The 25,011-nt window shown below is 45.7% G+C and overlaps 1 protein-coding gene across 7 annotated transcripts in view; it reads left to right on the top strand.

Moving 5' to 3' along the window:
• Positions 1-22,542, top strand: part of BFAR (bifunctional apoptosis regulator) — a 33,963-nt gene extending 11,421 nt beyond the window's left edge. For 3 of the 7 annotated variants that reach the window (XM_086691166.1, XM_086691165.1, XM_086691169.1), the window contains exons 2-8: positions 2,998-3,334; positions 4,888-5,092; positions 6,162-6,331; positions 9,020-9,164; positions 17,021-17,194; positions 19,133-19,335; positions 21,211-22,542. In XM_086691166.1, the coding sequence (XP_086547292.1) occupies positions 3,072-3,334; positions 4,888-5,092; positions 6,162-6,331; positions 9,020-9,164; positions 17,021-17,194; positions 19,133-19,335; positions 21,211-21,403 (1,353 nt within the window). In that variant the 5' untranslated portion in view covers positions 2,998-3,071 and the 3' untranslated portion in view covers positions 21,404-22,542. Of the gene's footprint in view, positions 1-1,507; positions 1,568-2,997; positions 3,335-3,602; positions 4,590-4,887; positions 5,093-6,161; positions 6,332-9,019; positions 9,165-17,020; positions 17,195-19,132; positions 19,336-21,210 lie in introns of those variants that run through there. The other 4 variants (XM_086691168.1, XM_086691167.1, XM_025916860.2 and 1 more) reach the window with 3 other exon arrangements.
• Positions 22,543-25,011: the final 2,469 nt, after the last annotated feature.

The raw sequence follows: 25,011 nt of genomic DNA, 5'->3' as shown, positions 1-25,011 counted from the left end.
GGTTCGTGGGTTCAAGCCCTGCATCGGGCTCTGTGCTGACACCTCAGAGCCCAGAGCCTGTTTCTGATTCTGTATCTCCCTCTCTTTATGCCCCTCCCCAACTCATGTTCTGTCTCCCTCTGTCTCAAAAATAAATAAACATTTAAAAAAAAATTTTTTTTTTAAGAATGAATAAACATTAAAAAAATTTTTTTTTTTTTAAATAGTAGCATGCTCCACCAACTGAGCCAGCCAAGTGCCCCAAAAACAACAGTTTAGGCTTATACAGAAGGTGGTCCCCCTCTTTACTATAATTTATTATTGTGAATAACAGTATGAATGTAAATATTATATTTTAAAATTTTATATTTTATATTTAATCCTTTAATTTTATATTTATCTTTACCTAATTGTGTTTTTAGTACTGATGAGGACCTTTATTCCACTTTAACACTGAGTTTAAAATTTAGCTGTGTTTATTGTTGGAGTTTAAAATCCCCCACTAGTGTTGTGTCAAAGGGAATACAATACATTTTTTACAATTTTATATGTGTTTTTGTAATTATTATAATATACATTTTTATTAAAAACAATTTGGTATATACAGAAAACCAAAATAATCACGACCCTCCCCCACCCAGCATACCCAGACCCACTACAAATACTTCATTGTATTTTCTTCTGTCTTTGTTTATAGATGTGCTTCTTTATTTTAATACTTATTTATTTTTGAGAGGAAGAGCAAGTGAGGGAGGAACAGAGACAGAGAGACAATCCCAAGCAGGCTCCATGCGTCAGTCCAGAGCAACACCCAAGACTTGAACCCACAAAGCCTGAGATCGTGACCTAGCCAAAACCAAGAGTTGGAGGCTTAACCGACCGAGCCACCCAGGTGCCCCTATAGATTTGCTTATTTAGACTATAGTAGTCTAAGGGTGCCTGGGTGGCTCAGTCGGTTGAGTGTCTGACTCTTGACTTCAGCTCTGGTCATGATCTCACAGTTCATGAGATAGAGCCCCAGGCTCCCCACACCGTCAGGGATTCTCTCCCTCTCCCTCTCTCTGCCCCTCTCCTGCTTGCACATTCGCACGCTCTCTCTCTTTCAAAATAAATAAACATTCATAAATAAATAAGTAAAATATGGTATTCTATAAGCATAATATGTCACTCAATAAAAGATAAGATTCTCATGACTGTATTTGAAAATCAGGCAAATTGCTACCCTATATGGTTTACTCACCACATGTCAGGCTCTGTAGGATCAGATACTTCACTTGCATTCTCCTGTTCAATTCTTAAACCTCCCAGTGGGGGTAAATGCTATTCTTAGGCGCACACACACATACACACACACACACACACTTAAACACGAGGAAGCTGAGACTCCCAAGAAGTCCAGACCCTACAGCTAGCGAATGGCAGAGATTTAGTAAGAACGCAGGCAGCCCTACTGCAAAAACAAGAGCCCTTCTCTACATGATCGCTGTGGGTGATGGAGAGTGATTTACTACTTCCTTTCTCTTCACAGTAGTGAGATGGAGAAACCCTTACTCACCAGGGCCTCCACTGTCTTAATACCAGGAGTAGTGTGAATAGTCATTGCATTAACCCCTGTTTACATCATACACCGTCCCTGCCACTTTACTTTCAACCTCTCTGATCCTCACAAGAAACCTTGGCGGTTTTTATACTGTTAACTACCATTTCACAGTTGAGAACACAGGGCTCAGAGAGCTCAAGTAACTTGTGCACAGTCACAGAGCAAGCGACTCTAACTCCATGGTGTCCTGCACCGTCCTGCCTCTCAATAAAACAGTCTCCTAAGACCCGGATGAGAACGAGAAGATGGTCCTCTGCCATTTGCTTATTAGCGACATTGGCATGTTTCTGTGGCACCCGACTGGCCAGATCCAGAGGGCATGATGTGTGTTCGGGTTGAGTTGGGAGGAAAGGGTATATTGAGCCTCTAGGGAGTTGACCTGACACAGGGCACCTCACAAAATAAGGCTTCACTCACTTCTTGGTACTGTACCTGTGGGAGCCTCTGAAATCACATGTTTATGAAATAAACATAAATAATTATCTACTGGGAAAACATTTGGATAAAAAAATGCATTATTTACATGAAGTACATCTGTTATTGCCAACTTCAGACATTTAACTGGCCCAAGAAGCTGTGTTTTTTTTTTTTTTTTAATGTTTATTTCTTTCTTTATTTTGAGAGAGAGTACACAATGGGGGGAGGGGGACAGAGAAAGAGAGAGGAGAGAGAGAGAGAGAGAGAGAGAGAGAGAGAGAGAGAGAGAGAGAGAATCCCAAGCAGGCTCCATGCTGTCATTGCAGACCCCAATGTGGGGCTGCATCTCATAAACCGTGAGATCATTACCTGAGCTGAAATCAAGACTTGGACGCCCAACTGGCTGAGCCACCCAGGGACCCGCCCCCTCCACCAAGAAGTTGGTTTATGTAAAATCATACACAAGAAAGGACTTTAGAAATGTAATTAAGAACACTGAGGCCAGAGGAATTACATTTTCCAAGTAAGTTAGTGAAAGAGAAGGATCTAGAATTCCCCACTGTCACCAAGTCCCCTGAACTTTCTACTGCATTATTTGGCTTCACCTAATTTTCAGAAGTATGACAGGGCAGAAAGAAATTCAGTAGGTTTATTTGGTTTCTGGAATGTGAATTTTTAGAAGTCAAATTGATCACATTTAAAAATGAGCTTTAATGGGGCCACCTGGGTGGCTCAGTCAGTTAAGCATCTGACTCTTGGTTTCAGCTCAGGTCATGATCTCATGGACATGGGATCAAGCCCCATGACTGTGCTCTGCAAGAAGCCTGGTTGGGACTCTCTCTCTCCCTCTTGCTCTCTGCCCCTCCCCCACTCATGCTCTCACTCCCTCTCAAAGTAAACAAAATGTAAAGAAAAACATTTATAAAAACCTTTAACAGAACGGCAGTAATCTCAAACCCTTGTCCTAATTCTGTTGCCTTTTCTTTTTTTTTTTTTCCTAGATTTAATGATGCTTTGGAGCAGTTTCCTAAGTCTGAAATTTTCTGTGCTTGTGAACCCCAGGATTTTCTAAGAGATGGAGGGGCCTGCACAGAACGATCTGAACAAGATGACCCATGAGGAAGGTGACCCTCTCAAGAGCACCACCCCTCAGATTTCTGTTAGTGAATTTTCATGCCACTGCTGTTACGACATCCTGGTTAACCCCACCACCTTGAACTGTGGGCATAGCTTCTGCCGGCATTGCCTAGCTTTATGGTGGGCCTCTTCGAAGAAAACAGAGTGTCCAGAATGCAGAGAAAAATGGGAAGGTTTCCCCAAAGTCAATATTCTCCTCAGGTAACGCTCGGTCCGTATCGGTAGCCCATACAGCTTGCGCACTATGCTTTGTCTTCATGGGAGCAGCCATGTTTGAGAAGGCCAGAGGCGCAGGGCCGACCCCCACTGTCATTCTAGATCTGCTGGCCTGGGAGTCGGGGGGCTCAAGGACCTGCAAAGCCAGACTTCCTTCCTCACAGGTGACCGTGATTTGTTTGTGTTTATTTATCATAAAGGAAAAAACAAATTCTGGTTATCAGACCATTGCTTGTAATGCTTTGTCCTATAACACTTTTTATCGATTTGTATCCGCTGAGAACACCCCAGGTCTCATAGAGAAAATGGCGTCACCGCACGACTCTGTACGAATCGGTTTGCTACTGATTTTCATAATCTTTGATAAACTGTTCCAGTTTTCATATCAGTAGAGATGGTCTCCCGTGTATAGCTTCACACAACAAATGACAAGACCTTTCAGAGAGAGGGTTCCTTTCTGCTTGCATGCATATTGCACCTGTCATGTCTTCGAGCCTAAAGTCCTTGCTTTTCTTCTGTTGCCTTCCTGATACTAACAGAGTACCAGAAAGTTCCCTGAAAACGTTAACCTAACATTCTCTTTTTCATGGGAGATCCGTTGACAAGCGCTTTGCTCTCACCTCTCAGCCTGGGGTACCTGCAGATTGATCTTAAATTGAAGGAAGGTTCTCTGATTATGTGTAATTGAAAATGAAGACAGCTCCACTTGTTTTCTGGAATTAATGTTGAATAACATCAGCAATACATAGATAACCTTCATTTGTTTATATTCTTTTTAAAAAATGAGAGTGCTTACTGATAAAGATCCCTTTGCCCTCCCCCTCCCCATCTTACACCACGTCCTTCCTTTTCCCCAGAGTCATTTCAGTCATGCCTCTGTTGTGATTTCCTTCAGAATTTTAACGATACTTTTGTACCTATGTGTGCCAGCAGGAAATGCAAGTATTTCCTCACATCAGTGGTGTACTATCTATAAGGCTCCACAGTTTTGTTTTGTTTTTTAATTTTTTTTAATGTTTATTTATTTTTGAGAGACAGAGTGCATGCGGGGGAGAGGCAGAGAGAGAGACAGAGAATCCGAAGCAGGCTTCAGGCTCCAGGCTCCTAGCTGTCAGCACAGAGCCTGACGTGGGGCTCGAACCCACGAACCGTGAGATCATGGCCTGAGCCGAAATCTGAGCACTCAAGCGACTGAGCCACCCTGGCGACCCCATCGTTTATTATTTCCGCTCAACAATATGTATGTCTTAAATTTATCCATCTCGATACAAATGATATCCAGTAAATTCATTTTTAAAACTTTGTAACATTCCATTGTGTGAATAGACCATAATTTGACTGTTTCTCTAACAGTGGACACATCGGTTGTTTCCAGTCCTTTTTGGTGTTACCAACCGGGCCATAGTCAGTCTTGACCATTGTTCTAAAGTGCCTGTATGTTGTTAAATATTGACTGTTAGTTTTATTTTAGCCTCTAAACATCCTAAGTGTATTTAGTCAAACAACTGTCACGTGATTTTTTTTCCTATTCTTCATAGGGATGCCACTGAAAAATTATTTCCTGATGCCATTAGAATGCGATTTGAGGACATTCAGCAGAATAATGACATAATCCAGAGTCTTGCAGCCTTTCACAGATATGGGAATGATCAGGCTCCTTTGGCTACCAACACAGGCCGAGTGAATGCACAGAGAGGTGGGGGATTCTTTTCCGGAGTGCTCACCGCTTTAACTGGTGTGGCAGTAAGTGTACCGCTGTGTTTCTCTGCCCCCTGACCCACTCCCAGTTTTCACTGACATCACTTCTGTGGAAATTGATAGCTTACCTGTATGTGGTCATTCATTGCATGCATTTGACATCCGCTGGGTCAGATGATTCTTCAGGGAAGCTGTGTACTCAAGTAGGCAGTATAATATTCAGGGCCCAGTTCTTCTTAGCTTCGTTCCATTCATCCTCTTCCTCACCCCTGCAATAGTCACCGTGATTATTCCCATCCCATTTGTCCATTTCTTTTATTTTGGTTTTAATGTAAGCTCTATCCCCAGCATGGGGCTTGAACTCACAACCCCGAGATCAGGAGTCGCATGTTATACCGACTGAGCCAGCCAGGTGCCCCAGTTATTCCCATTTTAGAGGTGAGGGGACAGATGCAGGAAGGTGTGAGAACTGGAATCCGAGACCCTGTCTACCTGGGTGGTTGAGTCTTGAGCATAGCCCTTTACTAACATCTCACACGGAGACTGTTTTATTCTCGGTTCCCTGGTACGAAAATTTATTATTATTATTATTTTAATGTTTATTTATTTTTGAGAGAGAAAGACACACACACACACACACACACACACACACACACACACACACAGAGACTGAAGCAGGCTCCAGACTCTGAGCTGTCAGCACAGAGCCTGATGTGAGGCTCGAACCCATGGGCCACGAGATCATGGCCTGAGCTGAACTCAGACACTTAACACCCGGGCGCCCCATGCTACACAAATTTAAAGGTTACAAATTTTCCAGTAGAAAAGGCACATGAGGCAGTTATGCTGGCCAGGATGTTGGGGCCCAGGGTGCTGCGCTCCCAGATGCTCTATGCCGAGTCCTGTTCCCATCTCTGTTCCCTCACAGCCCCACAACCAGCAGAGACAGGGGCCCACCTGGAGTTCTCCTCCGCAACTCTCGGTGCCAGTGGTTCCTTGTACCGACTCGGCGTCGTTCCCGTCAAGCTCAGCCTTCCCTTCCCCGCCCCACACTCGTGAGAAGCTGGCTTCTCTGACCTTTCTGTGTCTTAAGGCCTCTGTCCCTTGTCCCCAGGTGGTCCTCCTCGTGTATCACTGGAGCAGCAGGGAATCTGAGCACGACCTCCTGGTCCACAAGGCTGTGGCCAAATGGACAGCTGAAGAAGTGGTCCTCTGGCTGGAGCAGCTGGGCCCTTGGGCCTCTCTCTACAGAGACCGGTTTTTATCTGAAAGAGTGAATGGAAGGTGAGACGCTGGGTCTTCTGACGTGTCATTGACCTTTTTGTAAGCTGCTTTACTGAGTCATAACCCACATACTATGAAATTCACCCATTGAAAGTGTCCAATCCATGTCGTTTAATGTATCCACAGACATGTGCAGCCATCACCACAGTCTAGTGTTAGGACATTTTCATCACCCCAAAAAGAAAGTTCTTACCCTCCCCTCTTTGGTCCTCATGCCCCCTCCCTCATCCCCAGGCGACCACCATTCTCCTTTCTGGCTCCGTGGATTTGCCTGTTAGAGTAATCCCTGTAAACGGAATCCTTTAGCGTCTGGCTTTTTCACCTTGCAGAGCATTTTCAAGGTTTATCCAAGTTGTCACGTGGGTCAGTGCTTCCTTCGTCTTTTTTTTTTTAGTGTTTATTTATTTTTGAGACAGAGAGAGAGAGAGAGACCGAGCGAGAGAGGGGCAGAGAGAGAGAAGGAGACACAGAATCCGAAGCAGGCTCCAGGCTCTGAGCTATCAGCACAGAGCCCGACGTGGGGCTCAAACCCACGAACCTCAGGATCATGACATGAGCCAAAGTCAGACACTTAACTGACTGAGCCACCCAGGCACCCCTAATCCTTCCTTCATCTTTATGGCTGAGCAGTATTCCCACTTGTGGCTACGCTGCACTTGAGTACCCATCCTTCAGTCGTTCAGGTTGCTCTGTTTGGGGGCTCTCACGAACAGAGCTATTCTGATCCTTTGCATGTGGGTTTTTGTGTAACCCTGTGCTTCCGAGGGCCCGTGCATGTCTGCCCGAGTGCCGTTGCTGGGGCCTGAAGTCACCTTCTGTATTTCCCTTCTTGAGGAAATGTCACACCGCTCCCCAGAGCAGCCGAACCATTTTATGTGACTGGCATTTTGTGTGTTGCTTCTGAATTAGAAAAGAACCATGTATTTTTTTAGTTATTTTAAAATTAACATAGAACTGTAGGGTATGGAAGTGAAATACCCTCATAATTCTACTCTCCAGAGGAAACCACTGTTAGCATGTTTCTGGACATCTTTCTGGATTTTCTTCCATGTTTATACAGAGATACACATAAGTGTATATTATTTGTTTAAACTGGAAATACAACTGTATTAAACAGATCTGTGATTATAGGTACATATACGTATACATATGTACGTACGTATGTGTGTGTACTAGAGTCTCTTTAGTTGATCTCACCAAGGCACGTCTGGGCTGTTTCCTTTTTCCTGTCCCAGACAATTCCAAGCAATGTTGTAGCAAATGCCCTGATACAAGGAATTCCAGGATGGGATTGCCAGGCTATGGGCAGGCCTGCCTCTGCCCATTAGCATGTCCCCGTGCCCCCTTCCAGAACACTGACCATCTTTCTTGGGCTCTTTCCTTCCTTGGAGGGACTGTGTAGGGAGAGTATAGTGTGCCACGCAGTGCTGAGAACAGCCACTCCTGCTAATCTGCTTGTTTCAGATGCACCATCCAGGCCCCTGCCTGCCCACCTCACACCCCAGTCACATTTTCCCCCCGAACTGAACTTTCAACTCTTAACTCTCCTTTGGGAAAGCCACACGCTCCCAGTTGAGTTGTCTGCTTTTTGTAAGAATTGGCGCCTCCCCCGAATTGTGGTTAAAAACATTTTTGTTGTCTACCTGGCTGATACATCTTTGCCTCATTGCCTTCCTTCCAGAAGATGGATTCCTAGAACTGGAATTTCCACGTCAAAGGAAATAAGCCTTTATAACTTTGATCAATGTTTCCAAATCACCCACGAGAGGACATCAGTTTACATCCCTCCCCCAGTGGTTGTGTGCCTGCTGGGTCTCCGCTTGCTGGTGCACAGGGGTGGTTTTAACGATTGGCTCTTGTGGAGTCGGAGTCATATTTTCCAATGGAAGGGACCAGATAAGGGATCTACAAATATTTTTATTAAATTACAACCCCAGAACAGCTACTTTTTTTTTTTTCTATTTATTTACTTATTTATTTAGAGACAGTGTGATCGGGGGACAGACAGAGAGAGGGGGAAAGAGGGAGAATCCCAGGCAGTCTCTGCACCATCAGCACAGAGCCCGATGCTGGGCCTGAACTCATGAAATGTGAGATTGTGCCCTGAGCCAAAACCAAGAGTCGGACATTTGGCCGACTGAGCCACTAAGGCGCACCCCCACCCCCACCCCAGAACAGCTCCTGTTCGAGTCATCACATTTTATTGGATTTCTGTCCAATTTTTTTCTATATGTTACAGAAACATATTATATATAATTTTATATAGAATATTATATTCTATGTAAAATATATACTACATTTTTCTTTGCAAAACAGAGTACCCTGGGAGAACTCAGCTGCTTAGCTGAAAGATCAGAAGTTAGGAGCAAAACGGACCAGGGTGTGCCTCGGCCGAGCCACTCTATTCCTCCAAACCATTTTGTCATGCACGTAATGCTCATAATTCCACCTGTTCTGCAGAATTGTTAAGCGGATTGGTGACGGTTTGTGGAAGTACTTTCAGAGAGTCACTAACAATTAACAAGCATTCAGTAGTTTGCTGTTATTACTGTTACTTCATATACCAGGTATCTTGCCTTACCGGAAGCCCGAAGTATTTGTGTTGATAGGTTGGAACCCTGGGTGTGAAGAGTTGGCTTCCGGTGTATAATCTCACAAGAAATCTACTGCTCCCCTCCCCCCCAACAGGTTGCTTTTAACTCTGACAGAGGAAGAATTTTCAAGGGCGCCATATAACATAGAAAACAGCAGCCACAGAAGAGCCATCCTCCTGGAACTGGAGCGTGTCAAAGCACTGGGGGTGAAGCCCCCCCAGAATCTCTGGGAATATAAGGTGAGCTCTTTGTTTATTTATTTTTAATTGAAAAAAGTAGAGAGAACGGCCCATCCGTCATCTCCGTGCCCGCTGCTTAGGAAAACCACAGACACAACTGAAGCCCCCGGCTCCCCACCCTCTCTAGCGGAACCATGCTCCCGCAGCTGAGCCAGGCGCCCTTACTGGGCGCATTTCCCTCCTTGGACTACAGGTCTGTACACGCAGGCGCTAGGAGCCCTCAGCCTGAACGTGAGAGGCATGAACTGAGCATGTCCTTCTGCAAGTAGCTTTGAGCGTTGACCTCTCTGGCTCCAATTCACGCATTTTCTCTTTTGAGCGTATCTTAGTTCGTGCATTTTCCTGTCCATGCACACGGAGGTTGTTGCCCTTAGAAACAGTGCCGCTGTGGAAATTCTTGGGGAGTTTTTATACTTTATGATTATATACTGAAGCAGGGGATTAGTAGTTCACAGGTAATAGGCATCTTCAGCTTTATGAGGTATTGATAAATTATTCTTCGCTCTGACTGCACCAGCTGATTTCTCCTTCACGAAGAGTTAGCAAATGCTGTGCTATAAAATGAATATTTTTTAATCATAAGATACCTGGAATGTGCCGACATGGCAAATTTCTGCATTTGCATGGAGAAAAGTAATTACACATAACCAGTAAGTTCACGGGAGAAAACGCTCACTCATAATTAAAGACGTGTAAACTGAAACAACCAGATGGCATCGTTTTCACCCATGTTACTGTCAAGGATGAGAGAGCATTACGATACGAAGAAAAAGACACTCGTGGGTGTGGTGGGTGCTAAATTGACGCAGTCTCCTTGTAGAACAGTTTGTCAATAAGTGTTCAAATTCAAACCGCACCTGCCCTGTGATCTGCCGTTTCACTTCTTTGCACCTGGAACACAGGCGGCATGGTGGGGGGTGGGGGGGCGGTCAAGGTGAAGAGCAGGGCTAGGCGCCTGACTGCCTGGGCTGCTCGCTGGGCTTCTCCAGGACACGCTGGCTGTGGAACACCAGCAGGCACCCGGGCCTTATGTGCCCATCTGCTCCTCGGTAAATGACTTCACAGAGTGACAGTCGCAGTGAGAGCTGAAGTTTGAGCTTCATTAAACAAGACGTTCACTGCAGCGTCGTTGGTAACAGCAGCACAAAGAAACCAAGCGAAGTGCCTGTCACCAGGACAGGTTCCATAAATTGGGCCCACCCAACGTGGATCCACTGCAGAAGGTGGTGATGCTGGTGTGCTAATAAGGAACGATGCCCACGTTGTATTGTTAACTGAAAGTAGGGAAAAGCACATTGGAAAATCCACACGTGTACATATCTGTATGTTGTCATATGCACAGAATGTGTCTGGAAGGATACGCAGACTGTTACAGTATTTTCCTCTACGGATTGAGACTTGGATGGAAGAGAGAATTTTATGTGTCACTTAACACATTTCTGTGCCATTTGGAAAACATTGTGTTTACTATGTACACGTATTATCTTAAAACCCAAAAAAACATTAGTTTCAGAAATTTTGACAAATGGGCTTGGAGGTCCTTAGGTAGAAGGTTTGTTGTTTTTTGTGTTATCGCTGTTATTTGTTTAATTTTGGAAAATCCCCGCTTTTATCATAAATTACCCATTTTGTTTATGCAGTAAACTCTGGGCTTTTTGTAGCCAATATTAGCCCTCTGGTAGGTTTTTAGTGTCTGGCAGAACATTCGTGGGGCACGCATCCAGCGATGACCCTCTATTTAAAAAACATACAAGTAATCTTAGCATTAACCAGAGCAAATGGGCACGTGACTCCGCACCCAGTGTGAAAGCAGGCAGAATCTTATCAGTGGGCTCCTTTGGCTCTTCTGTGCCACCAGCCCCTCCCTGCGGGTGGCCATTTGACAATCAGGCAACTAGCCAAAAGGCCGAGAGGTGTGTGATAAGATTCCGCCAACCCTAGTGCCTGGTGCAATTCCTATTCTCATTAGACGGGAAAGAGACCGCTCCCCATTGAAGTGCCTCCTGGTAACCACCTTACTGGGTGGTTGGTTTTCCTTCTTATCTGATAGGAAATAGCCAAGCACTCACCGCCTCAGCACCCACCCTGACGCCAGACCTACAAATCCATAACCTGGTCTTCTCCCTTTCTCTTGTACTAACCATGATGTGGTTGGACACATGCAGACTTTATTTCTGGGACCGGTGCTCCGAGAGAGCTTGCGTATTCAGCAAGAGCAGGATTGCCCCCAGGGCGACGATAGGCGTGGAACGCACAAGTCTCCCGTAATACAGGAGTTGCGGCCCCCTCTAAAAGACCACAGTACATAAACAGATTTATAGTATATCTGTGGTGTTAACATTTCATGGGGGCAGGATTATGGGGAAAAACAAAAAGTTTTTAACAGATTTCTTAAGGGCTGATTTAAAAAAAAAAACAGGTTGGGAAACACTTTTGATAAAGAACTACCCCCCTATTTCTCATCTAAGTTAGGAGGCAAAGATATCTTTAGAAGTTAGGTTTTTGAGGGGGACACCTGGGTGGCTCAGTCGGTTAAGCGCCTGATTTCAGCTCAGGTCGTGATCTCACTGTTCTTGAGTTAGAGCCCTGCGTCGGGCTCTGTGTTGACAGCTCATAACCTGGAGTCTTTGTCAGATTCTGTGTCTCTCTCTCTCTCTCTGCCCCTCCCCCACTCATGTGCGCACGCATGCTCTCTCTCTCTGTCGCAAAAATAAACATTAAAAAAATTTTTTTAAAGTTACATATATTTTTTTTTTAATTTCAAACACACACAATAACAGGATAAGAGTACAAAACTACCATGTACCCTTACCAGCTATAACAACTTATGGCCATGTTCATTTCAGTGATAACCTCCACCTCCCGCCCCTGACTGTTTTGAAAATCTAAGATATCTTATTTTCCCATAGGTAAGTATTTCATTGGGAATCTCTAAAAAGTAAAGACTCTTTTAAAGACAAAACTGAATTATCTGATATCAGGTAACTTGTCGGTATTCAAATAGACCACATCTTTTCTTCTTCCAGTTGACATGTTCCAAACAAGGTCTGCATTTGGTTATTATGTGTCTTAAGTCTCTTTTACTGTCTGGATTTTCCCTCCCTTTTTTTGTCACCCTGCATTTGTTTGTTGAAGAAACCAGGTCATTTTGTCCCGTAGTTTGCCCACATCTTAAATTTTGCTCATTGTCCCTCTGCGGTGTCCCCTGACAGGCTCCTCTGTCACCAGACACGTAATGTGTCCTGTACATCCCATAATTCAGTAGGGAAATCTAGCGGCTTGCATTGGTTTAGGTATTTTGACAAGACTGCTTCATAGCTGGTGGCATCTTCTCCCATTAGGAGGCGCAGCATGGCTAATTGTCTCTCTCTCTCTCTGATGGTAGCAGCCACCATGATCGTTCATCCTTTGCCTGCAAAATGGTGATTCTGTAATTCTGTCACGTCTTCATGTGTTAGCTAAGTACGTCTAAAAAAATTAAATTAAATTTTAAAAAAAAGGAAAATTTCACTCAGCAACCATTTTGATTACCCTAAGCACAGTTTATACAGAAAGGTCAGTTAAATGCTTGATTCTTTCCCTGTATTTACCAGTTTGATAATAATGATTTGGTTCTCTGTTACCTAGATAGGTAACCAGTTTCTTTCTTTAGGATCATTATTAACTAAGGATTTTAAAATTCCTGATATGTTTGAATACCTTTCAGTAATTACTCTAATTGATGCTCAGATTGTCCCATATTTTTGGAGTATAAGTCTCCTGAAATTATTTTGTGTTCTTTTTTTTTAAGATTTATTTTTTTAGCATTTGTTTGTTTTTTGAGAGAGAGAGAGCAAGCGAGCGCACAACAAGGGAGCGGCAGAGAGAAAGGGACAGAGGATCTGAAACAGGCTCTGTGCTGAGAGCAGAGAGCCCAGTGCAGGGCTCGAACTCATGCCCCACGAGATGGTGACCTAAGCTGAAGACAGATGCTTAACCGACTGAGCCACCCAGATGCCCCTGAGCTTTATTTTGAGAGAGAGGGAGAGTAGGGGGATGGGGGTGGGGAGAGAGAGAGAGAGAGAGAGAGAGAGAGAGAGAGAATTCCAGACAGGCTCCACACTGAGTGTGGAGCCCCACGCAGGGCTCGATCCCACGTGGGGATCGATCCCACGGCCCTGAGATTGTGACCTGAGCTGAAATCAGGGTTGACGCTCAACTGACTGAGCCACCCAGACACCCCTTGAGTCTATTTTTAAAATTTAACATTTGAATTGAGGTATAATGTACTTGCCCATGATGAGTCCTTTTGACATGACCTCAAAAGTCTGATACTTTTTAAGTTTTTATTTAAATTCCAGTTAACATACAGTGTAATATTAGTTTCAGGAGTACAATACTTGTGATTCAACATCTCCATACAACACTTGATACTCATGATTAAGTATGCTCCTTAGTCCCCATCACCTGTTTCATGCACACACACAGACACGCGCACACACACACACACACACACACACACACACCCGTAACCATCAGTTTGTTCTCTGCAGTTAAGAGTCTGTTTCGTAGTTGGCATCTCTCTCCCTACCCCCATTTGCTCGGTTGGTTTTTTTCCTTCAGTATGAGTGAAATCATACGGCATTTTGTTTTTCTCTGACTGACTTGTTCGTTCAGCATAACACTCTCTAGTTCAATTTACGTCATTGCAAATGGCAAAATTTCATTCTTTTTTACAGCTAAGTGTTATTCCATTGTATATACGCATCACATCTTCTTTATCCATTCATCAATCAGTGGACACTTAGGTTGTTTCCATAATTTGGCTATTGTAGGTCATGCTGCTATAAGCATTGGGGTGCAGGTATCCCTTCAAATTAGTATTTTTGTATTCTTTGGGTAAATACCTAGTAGTGCAATTGCTGGATTGTAGGTTGGGTAGTTCTGTTTTTAAGGAACTTTTCTTTTTGAGGAACCTCCATACTATTTTCCAGAGTGGCTACACCAGTTTGCATTCCCACCAGCAGTGCGAGAGGGTTGCTTTTTCTCCACATCCTTGTCAACACCTGTTGCTCCCTGTGTTGTTGGGTTAGCCATTCTGACAGGTGTGAGGTGGTATCTCATTGTAGTTTTGATTTACATGTTCCTGATGATGAATGATGTTGAGCATCTTTTCATGGGTCTGTTGGCCATCTGTATTTCTTCTTTGGAAAATGTCTGTTCAAGACTTCTCCCCAATTTTTAATTGGATTGTTCGTTTTTTGCATCTTGAGGGTTTTTTTGTTTTTGTTTTTGTCTTCTGTGTTTTGTTTGTTTTCAGAGTGAGCTAGCACATCAGCGGGGGGGGGGGGGGGGGGGGGCGCAGCAGAGGGGGAGAGAGAGTCTTAACCAGGCTCCACACCCAGCACAGGGCCCACTGACTGAGAGGTCATGACCTGAGCCGAAATCAAGAGTCAGACACTTAACCAACTGAGCCACCCATGTGCCCCTGGGTGTTGAGTTTTATAAGTTTTTTATACACTTTGGATACTAACCCTTTATCAGATATGTCATTTGCAAATATCTTCCCCCATTCTATAGGCTGCCTTTTAGTTTTGTTGATGGTTTCCTTCACTTTGCAGAAGCTTTTTATTTTGATGTACTCCCAATAGTTCATTTTTTATTTTGTTTCCCGTGCCTCAAGAGACATATCTAGAAAAAGTTGCTATGGCTGATGTCAGAGAAGTTACTGTCGGTGTTCTCTTCTAGGATTTTTATGGCTTCGGGTCTCACATTTAGGTCTTGAGTCCATTTTGAATTTATTTTTGTGTGTGGTGTAAGAAAGTGGTCCATTTTCATTCTTTTGCGTGTTGCTATCCAGATACTTTCTTTCCTTATGTGACAGGATGTTCAAGTTATTCTTGTACCTTTTCTATCCCAGACCTGAAATCAGCCATTTCATAGGTTGGGCCTTTTTAAAAAACCTTTTTGCTATAGAATTTCAGGTGCATGCAGAAATAGAAGAGTATACACCTGTCCAGCTTCAGTGAGTATTGACTAGTGGCCATTCTTATTTTTACACACCCCTCCACCCACTCTTACACACCCCACACACCCGCAATGCATGGGGTTATCTTAAAGCATAGCCAAGCATCATATTATTTCACCCTGAAATACTTGAGTGTAAATCTCTGAAGAGAAGGACTCTTTTCTTAACATTTAACAGTAAGCCATTAATAGCATCAAATAAGTTGAATGTGTTTTAACAGTTTCATTGAGCTGCAGTTAACATACACATATTTCAAATGTATAATTTGATAAGTTTCTGTAAATTCCAGTATAATTAAAGTACATTGTTATGTTAGCTTCAGTGATCGTGATTCAACGATTCTGTGCATTACTCGGGACTCATCAAGATAAGTGTACTCTTTAATCCCCATCCTGCTTCACACCCCCCCCCCCGCCCACCCCCCCGCCTCTGGTCACCATTAGTTTGTTCTCTGCAGTTAGGAGTCTGGGTTGTCTCTTTTTTTCTTCGTTTGTTTGTTTTGTTTCTTAAATTCCGCATATGAGTGAGATCATTGGTATTTGTCTTTCTCTGTGTGACTTAATTTCACTTAACATAATACCCTGGAGGTCCATCATATTGTTGCAAATGGCAAAATCTAATTCTTTTTTATGGCTGAGTAATATTCCATGGTGTGTATATACACCACATCATCTTTCCGCATTCAGCAATTTGGTAAGTTTGGACATACTGCACACACCTGTGAAATCATCACCACAATCAAGCTAACGAACATACTCATCTGTCCCCAAAGCCACCTCCTGCCCCTCTGTGATCCCTGCTCCCCACCCCTCCCCATCAAATAAAGTACGCGGTGCTAATGTGGAAAACTGGTTCCGTTTTCTCTTTCTCTTGAGCATCTTGTTATGTGCTTATTTTATTGTATCTTCCTTGGTGAAGTGGCCATTCATATCTTTTGGCCATTTTATTTGATGCTTAGTAGCACCAAGTAAACAGAATCGTCTGAAGTTACTTTTACAATCAGGAAAAACATAAATACACGTTCTTTGTAGCAAAATTGACCAAAGTGATAAAAATGAAAATAAATGGCCCATAATCCCACCTGAGAGCCAGACATGGCTAACGTTGCATTTTGCTCTGTCTTCTTAGACAGTTTTTTTGTGCGTAGTTTAATTGTGCTTTTGTTTATGTATTCATTCCACAAATCTTTATATCTGTTGTGAGCCAGGTGCTGCTCTAGGAAAGGTCACGAAAGAGGCCTGGTTTGTGTGGGGCTGACACCGCAGAGATCGGATTGCCACATGTCTTGGAATCCTTTTTTCACCTAACACTGTAACAAGAGCATCATCCAAAAATGCCCATATTCACTTTTCAATGGGCTGCGTGAACTCTGTGCTGAACATCCACTGTAACTTCATTACTTAGCTCTCAGATTTCACTTTTTCTCTCTTACAGTGCAGCACGAAACATTTTGTGCATAAAGCCTTCTGTATTTCTGATTTCCTTTTAAGCGGTGCCCACTAATACATTGGTTAAATTGAACATTTTGAAGACTCTTTGATACATTTTACAAAATTGTTTTCCAAAAAAGTTGGGTTTTACTAGCAGCGCCTGGGAGTGTATGTCTCAGCACCCCCCTACCTCCCCCACACGCACACACCAAAGCCATGGAGAAGGATTGGGTCTTTATTAAATAGAGCCCGACAGATTGATTCCTTGGCCTCTTCTTGCCACCCATTCATTCATCCATTCATTCAAACCACACACAGAAAAGCTGAAGGCAAAGGGCGTGAGACTGTGGAGGGAGCATGGGTGGGGAGCTGGCTGCCGTGGTTGTGATGTGACCCCACGCTCGCCTTGTCCTCTGCAGGCGGTGAACCCAGGCAGGTCCCTGTTCCTGCTGTATGCCCTCAAGAGCTCCCCGAGACTTGGTCTGCTATACCTCTACCTATTTGACTACACAGACACCTTCCTGCCCTTCATCCACACCATCTGCCCCCTGCAGGAAGACAATTCTGGGGAGGACATCATCACCAAGCTTCTGGTAGGTCTGCACAGTGCCTTGAATGGCACTCCTTGGTGCGGTATGGAATTGGAGACGGGGCTGTAGCTGTCACAGAAGAGCCAACGACGCCCAGCCTTCATTTGTTTTTTGCAAGGAGAGCCCCTCCAAAAGAAAATCAAGCAGAACTTCCCCACTCCCAGAAGCCTGTTTTATTTCCTGCATTGCGTAACAAGAAGGCTACCCTCTGGACCTGAAATATTTACGGGGGGAAAAACCAGCATCGCTTTTGTTATAAAAGAAGATAGAATAAGTTCAGATTGCCTGAGGGTTAAATTTATGGACCTTCCAGCTTGGTGGTCTGTCTCGAAGAGGATCCCCGAAGGATGATCATTTGTCCCACTGCAAGGGAGGGTTAGCATCCATCCTGGGGGCCTCAGAAAAGTAAGCCATTGTCCAGCTCACTGATGGGAGTGGTCACCTCAGCTGACCATAGGCCCCTGGCAGAGATAGGTATCCACGTTGGCTTTTGTGTCTTCAGAATTGTTGCTGGATCCCACTTACACAGGGCTGTCTCTGTGTCTGCTTGGTCATTGCAGGGTACTGTCCTTTGCATTGCTGCTCTTGGGGCAGTCCCTCTGATCTATTTAAATTAAAAGTCACATGGATGTAGGAAGCATCGTGTATGATCCACACCCATAAATGTTAAAATAATTTCTAGGGGTGCCGGGGTGGCTCCCTCGGTCACGCATCCGACTCTTCATTTCAGCTCAGGTCACGATCTTGGCGGTTCATGAGATCAAGCCCCGTGTCGGGCTCTGCACTGACCACATGGAGCCTGCTTGGAATTCTCTCTCTCCCCCTCTTTCTGCCCCTCCCCAGCTCACACGTGCACACACCATGTTTTCTCTCAAATAAACTTAAAAAAACAAAACTACGAATTTCTAAATCTCCAAAAACCCTTTTTAAAATACTAAAGTCAGGTATCTGCCTGACTTGAGCCTTGGATGTAGTTGAAAGCCTGCTAATTAGCCCTTAGGCACAGTGTTTGCCTAATTACCCAGTTTCCTGCTATTACCTGCCCTCTCTGGACTGGGAGAACAGAGACCCCACCTCTTACCTTTCCGTTTTCACAAGCCTCAACAACCCCTGTGCTCACGAGGCTCACTTTCTTCTTGGGATACTTAGTATCTGCTCCATAGTGCACAGTCCTGTTACACTTCCGTAAGCCTTCTGGATGCCTCGATGAGTTGTTTAAATGCTCTGGTTTATTATCTGCTAATAACTGTAGTGAGTTTTTTATTTTCCCCAAAATTACTTTTTCAAAGTGTATGTTGAATTTTCCCATGATCTGTTATCCTACCACAGCAAAGATGTTGAATTTAGGAAATCGTTTGAGCTACCCATGCAGTGATGAAGAAATTTTAAAACTGGTTAATTTCCATTCATTGCAACGTCATTATTTATTTTTTTTATTTTATTTTTTAATGTTTATTTACTTTTGAGAGAGAGAGAGAGACAGAGACAGAAGCATGAGTGGGGGAGGGGCAGAGAGAGGGAGACACAATCCGAAGCCGGCTCCAGGCCCCGAGCTGTCAGCACAGAGCCCGACGCAGGATTCGAACTCAAGAACCATGAAATCGTGACCTGAGCTGAAGTCGGATGCTCCACTGACTGAGCCACCCTGGCGCCCCTGCACCCTCATTATTTATCTCAGGCTTTGGAGTTTTTTTTACTTTTACTTCTGAGCTTCCACAATTCCATAACCAGCATCTCTGTTCAGCTTCCTCAGTAACATTTATCCAGTATAAGATTCTTAAAAGGTGAGTCGATGGGTGGAAAATTTCGTGTTATGTTGTTGGATATCTGTGTGTTTTAGTAAATGTAAAGTTCACCGTGATGACTGCAGTATAGTCTGTAAGAGTCAATCCTGATGATTTTTCGTGTCCACCTTTTGCTTGCTTTTATGTTATTCTAAAGGATCTAAGAGAGCCCACCTGGAAGCAATGGAGAGAATTCCTCGTCAAATACTCCTTCCTTCCATACCAGCTGATTGCTGAATTTGCTTGGGACTGGCTGGAGGTCCATTACTGGACATCACGTTTTCTCATCGTCAATGCCATGTTACTCTCGGTTCTGGAATTATTCTCCTTTTGGAGGATCTGGTCACGAAGTGAACTGAAGTAAGTGTGTGTTTACACTGGAGGTGGCAGGAGCAGCAGGCACTTCTGAGAAAGCGGTCCCAGGTAGTAGAAGAGTCCTCTTGATTACACAGACGTGAAAACACTCCTTGCTCTGATTTGTAGATGTGGCTTAAGCAGCAGATGGGAAAATTTCCTCGTGTCTGGAGGGGGGGGGGCGGGTTTGGACAAGTGTGTCTCCATTTATCTTCTCCCCGTGTGAGAACATACCATGTCATTCCCAGGGGTGGGGGTGTGCGTGAAGGGTTTGATGAAGGAATACGTAAGTGAGGAGAAGTGGGTGCTTTATGGAAAGGGGCAGTAGGGTAGAGCAGAAGGAGATCTGGTGAGGAATTCTGTAGGCATGAGTTCTAATCCTGCTGTGCCGTCAGCCGGGACACTAATAACTTCTCTAGATTAATGCATAAAATGAGAGAGTTGGACCGGGACTCTTGGTTGCAAGTGCCTCTTGGTTGGCTTTCCTTCCTTTTTTTTTTTTTTTAAAGTTTATTTCTTTATTTTTGAGAAACAGAAAGAACAAGCAGGGGAGGGGCAGAGAGGGAGAGAATCCCAAGCAGGCTCCACACTGTCAGCCTGGACCCTGATGCGGGGCTTGAACTCACGAACTGTGAGGTCAGGACCTGAGCTGAAACCAAGAGTCAGACGCTTTACGGACTGAGCCACCCAGGTGCCCCTAAATTGGCTTTCTTAAAAAGAGAAATGCCCAGTCAAGGCTTCCCGCATGGCTGGACCCAGAGACCCAAATGCTGTCATCAGGACTCGCCCTCTCCCTCTCTTTGCTGTGTTGTTGTTCAGCCTCAGCTGACTTCATGCAGGGCCCTTAGTCACTCCGGGCATACATCTGAGCAGCTCAGCAACCCTGGTGGAGAGAGGGCACTTCTTTCCCCATAGCACTGACAGTCGGGGAAGGGGGGGGGGGGGGCACACGCTCCTTTGCTCTGATTGGCCCAGCCTGGGTCACATGCCCACCCAGACCTCCCACATGATGCAGAGTCATGCCAGGCTCTCCTTATCCAGGCTCAGGACCTCTTCTCACCCCCCAACCAAGGGCTGGCTTCATCAGCCCCACCGAGACCACAAGAAAGGGGGTGGCTCCTAGACAGGTAGAAGTAACACAGCCCCACAGCAGCATCGCACCGGCCTTAAACATCCCATGACTCAAAGAGTTCTTGGCCTCGTCAGTCAGTAACAGCCCTATAAATAGTTCCAAAAACCTGACAAGAATCTCCTATTGGTTCATTCATGCACAGTTAGTTGAGCCCCCGCTCTGTCCCGGGCTCTCTGCTGGGCACTGCAGATGTTTTGGTAAAGAAGACAGTCTGGGGGCACCTAGGTGGCTCAGTTAAGCATCTGACTTCAGCTCGGGTCATGGTCTCACGGCTCATGGTTTTGAGCCCCGTGTCAGGCTCTGTGCAGACAGCTCAGAGCCCAGAGCCTGCTTCGGATCCTGTGTCTCCCTCTCTCTCTGCTCCTCCCCCGCTTGTGCTCTTTCTCTCTCTCAAACATAAATAAACATTAAAACAAAAAACAAAAAGAGAAGACAGTCTGGACCCTGACGGCCTACAGCCTCACAGAGAAACCGTGTCTGTGAGATACATACAAGTGCGACACAGCGATGAAGCAGGTGGGGCTGTGCTGGGGGGCCCTCACCTGGTGTGGGGCTGCCTCCTGGGGGTGGAAGATGGGTCGGTCAGGCAGAGGTGCGTCTCAGGCCCCAGGGGAGAGGAAGCAAGGTTGGCGCAGCACAGGCAGCCAGGCTGTGCATCAGGATAAAGGCCCGGCGTCCGAGCACTTGGGCGGCGTCACGAGAGACCCCGTCACGAGTCCACCTCTCAGAGGCTTCTCTTCTTTTTACAGGACTGTGCCTCAGAGGATGTGGAGCCATTTTTGGAAAGTATCGACGCAGGGGCTTTTTGTGGCCATGTTCTGGCCCCTCATTCCTCAGTTTGTCTGCAACTGTCTATTTTACTGGGCCCTGTACTTCAACCCAATTATTAATATCGATCTTGTGGTCAAGGAAGTCCGACGGCTGGAAACCCAGGTGTTGTGACTGGCAGTGCCCAGGCTCTGAAGGATTCTTCCAGCCTCCTTGACATGTGCGCACCGATGCTCGAGTAGGGGGCGGGGGGGGGGGTGGACTTCCTGTTTCTCCGTCCCGCGAACAAGGTGCTGCTTTGTCAGAGGCTACAACCAGGTCCTCTGTCCCTCTGCCTGTGGCATCGTGGCAGCGGGGACTGACATCCCAGAGCTTGGCCGACACAGCGATAGCACCTCCCCCTCCAGCCGCCTTCCTCACAGGGACTTGGGAGGCCCCGTCCACCGGGGCTGTCAGGGACTTGTGGTCCCCAGAGGATGCAGTCTGGCGACTTCAGAAGGCTGCTTGGTCAGCAGTCCCGCTTGCCCTGACCTCAGTGACGGACAGAGGCTCCCAGGGCGAGTTGGCAGCACAAGGCTGAGCCTGAGACCAGGCTTGCTGGGGCCAGGCCTGTCCTCTGAATCAAATTTAGGAAAACGGGAAAAGATTTTGTCATAGGCACAGACAGTTGCGCATAAAAAATACGGAGGAAAAGCCCAAATCCGATGGACGATTCTGTATTATTAAAGAGGTGGTAGGTTTTTCAGATGGAAGCCTCTAAAAGGGTTCGAGACGGAGTGGTGGTCAGACTGTCGTCAGTGTTCTCTGCATTTAATCACTGCAGCTTTGGATCCCTAACTCCCAGGGGGGTGTCAAGGACGAAGTCAGGCAGTAATGGAGGGTCATTCTCATCAGGCGCGCTGCCTCAGTGCCACTTAAAATTACTGTGTGGGGGTTTATTTGGTTGGTTTTCAGGAATTTAATCTGTAAAATCCAGGAGAGCCCTTATGTTCAAGGAAACATTTTGTACTTTGACCTCGCACTGTATTCTCTTATTGTCCTGTTCTGACGTATAAAACAGCAAGGTATAATTACACCAAGTGCTGTAGTTGTAAATATGAATAAGATGAGTCAGGGCCCTTATTTCTTTCTGGTATGAAGACATCAAGTGTGAATTTGAGCCATCTGAAGATTGGCCCCAGAGGTAAGTTTTGTGACTGTGAACCACTCGTTACTCCTTTGATCTTTGAAGATTTCACTCAAACTTTGCATCTGAAAGTTTGAAGAAATCACTTGAAAGTAAAATAAAGATTTTTATATAGATAAAAGTTCTATAGGGGCGCCTGGGTGGCTCAAGTTGGTTGAGCGTCCGACTCTTGATTTTGGCTCAGGTCGTGATCTCGTAGGTTGTGAATTCAAGCCCCGCATGGGGCTCTGCACTGATACCGGGGAGCCTGCTTGGGATTCTCTCTGCCCCCCCCCCCAGCAAATAAACATTAAAAAACATTTTAGGGGCGCCTGGGTGCCTCGGTTGGCTAAGCGTCCGACTTCAGCTCAGGTCATGATCCCACGGTTCGAGTTTGAGCCCCACGTGGGCTGACAGAGTGGAGCCTACTTGGGATTCCCTCTCACTCTCTCTCTCTTTCTCCCCCGCCCCCTCTCAAAATAAGTAAACTTAAAAAAAAATCTTTTTAATTCTATATAGAGAAAAAATTGCTTAGACACTGTGCAGAAAATCTGCATTGCCTGACCAACCTACTAGTCACGCTTAAATCCCCCAGCCTGCTGTGAACATGGAACCAGGGAGCCACCCCAAGGTGTCTTAAGTGAAAGGAGGGACAGTGTTTTTTACCTCCTGCGTTTGCTCGTCAGGCCCCAGGGCTGCCTGACTTTGCGTGTTTCACGGACAGCGACAGGTCTGGAGACCCCGCACAGTATTTGACATCGCTGGTCTGGTGCCTGGCTGAGCCACCGTTCTCCTGTCCAGATGAGCACGTGGAGGCTGGCTGGCATTGGTGGAGCTGGGCCCAGGCCACGCTGCCGGTCCAGTGCCCCCACGTGCACCCTGTGGCCTCACGCTGTCCCCACCTGCTCCCCACATCCTGCTCCAAAGATGAGTGTGTAATAGCCACATATGCCCTGCGAAGGAGGAGGGGCAAAGACTGGCCTAGAGCAAGCGGACTGGGCCAGACTCTGGCTTCTTATTGCCAGAGCAGAGACAGGTACAGTCAGGGCAAGGGCCACTGGCTGCCTCCTCCCTCAGACCCACTCGATCATAGCGGGTTGGGTACATCAGAAGGAGGCGTTGGTCAAAAACATTCAGACCCTTTGATGCAAACACTCCACTTCTGCAAATCTGCTGTCAGGGAGCAAGAATTCCTGATCCCATTCAGGGTCCTTCCAGGTCGAGTAAGAATCAGATTCATAGGAGAGAATCAAATTTAACTTGGTACATACGGGGGAGCCACACGGGCATGGATATTCCAAAGACGGGCAAAACGAGGCCTTTATGTCCATCCTGAACTAAGGAGAAGGGGGTAGGGGTGTGGGACTTCAAAGGGAAGGCATGCCTTTCACGGGGCAAGAAGAGTTGATGTCTGGTAATGAGATGTTTGCCCTGCCATACAGATGGGCCATTCAGATAAAATTTATCTCTGGTAATAACCCTTATTCTAGGACAGACCCCAATTTAGATGCTTCGAGGTAGTTAAGGGAGGGGCAGGGGGTTCTTGTTGAGCCTGCAGGGTCTCTGTTGCTTCAGCTCAAAATCATCTTCAGGCCAGAGTTTCCCGTGTTGGGGCCGCCTGCCCTCGGCCCCTACTCTGGGTTAAGGAACAATCAAAACATGGGTGGGGGGGTGTGGCAAAGATTCACAAGCATCCTCATCACATCAACAATCGATCAAAACTGGAAATATCACCAGTACCCCCAAAGTCGGCAACCTATAAAACAGTAGGTAACCATTTAAAATGAAATTCTGGGGGTGCCTAGGTGACTCGAGTCGATTGAGCGTCCGACTTTGGCTCAGGTCATGATCTCACAGTTTGTGGGTCCGAGCTCTGCGTCGGGCTCTGTGCTGACAGCCTGGAGCCTGCTTCGGATTCTCTCTCTCTCTCTCTCTCTCTCTCTCTCTCTCTCTCTCATAAATAAAACGTTTTTAAAAATGAAGTTATCAAAGGTTTTTTAATGACCTGGGGAAAAACTTAGAAAAATCCCATGTGATGGTCTCAACTGCATTTTTGAACATTACAGAAAACAATGACAGTAGCACACAGAAATGCCACAAGTGGTTTTTCTGGATCGTGGAAGTGATTTTTCTCCCCTCCTTTATATTTGTCTTTGTTTTCCTTTATCTTTGTAAACACTGACTATATACCACTTCTGTAATCAGGAAGTTCAACCATTAGGCAGAGACGGATGGGAAAGAATATTCCTTCTTAAGCTCCTAACTCCTAGACTAGATCTTCCCAAGAGCGAGCACCTTGTTTACGGCCTCGTCCGGAAACCCAGAGCCAGGCCAGGCACACGGTGGGTGTTCCTTCACGTTTGACCACCCGCCACCAGGAGCAGGTTAGAAGACCGAGTTCAGCCCTTTTCATATAAAGGGCGAGCCTCAAAAATGGCACCAAACCCAATACAGCCCCAAGCACGGTTGTGGTTTGTATAAAATAAGCATGGGACTTTTGACCTTCAGCTGGAAACCACACAGGCTCCGGCCCAAGTTCCGGGAGAGAAAGCAAACAAGGGTTGCAGCCTTCACACTCGGCCTCCGTTCCCTCCTGCCAAGAACTGAAGGCAGCTGC

The sequence above is a fragment of the Puma concolor genome, chromosome E3 (genome assembly GCF_028749965.1).
Source record: "Puma concolor isolate L17-30 chromosome E3, mPumCon1.1.hap2, whole genome shotgun sequence".
Taxonomy (NCBI): domain Eukaryota; kingdom Metazoa; phylum Chordata; class Mammalia; order Carnivora; family Felidae; genus Puma; species Puma concolor.
This window is presented reverse-complemented; position numbering and strand designations above follow the sequence as displayed.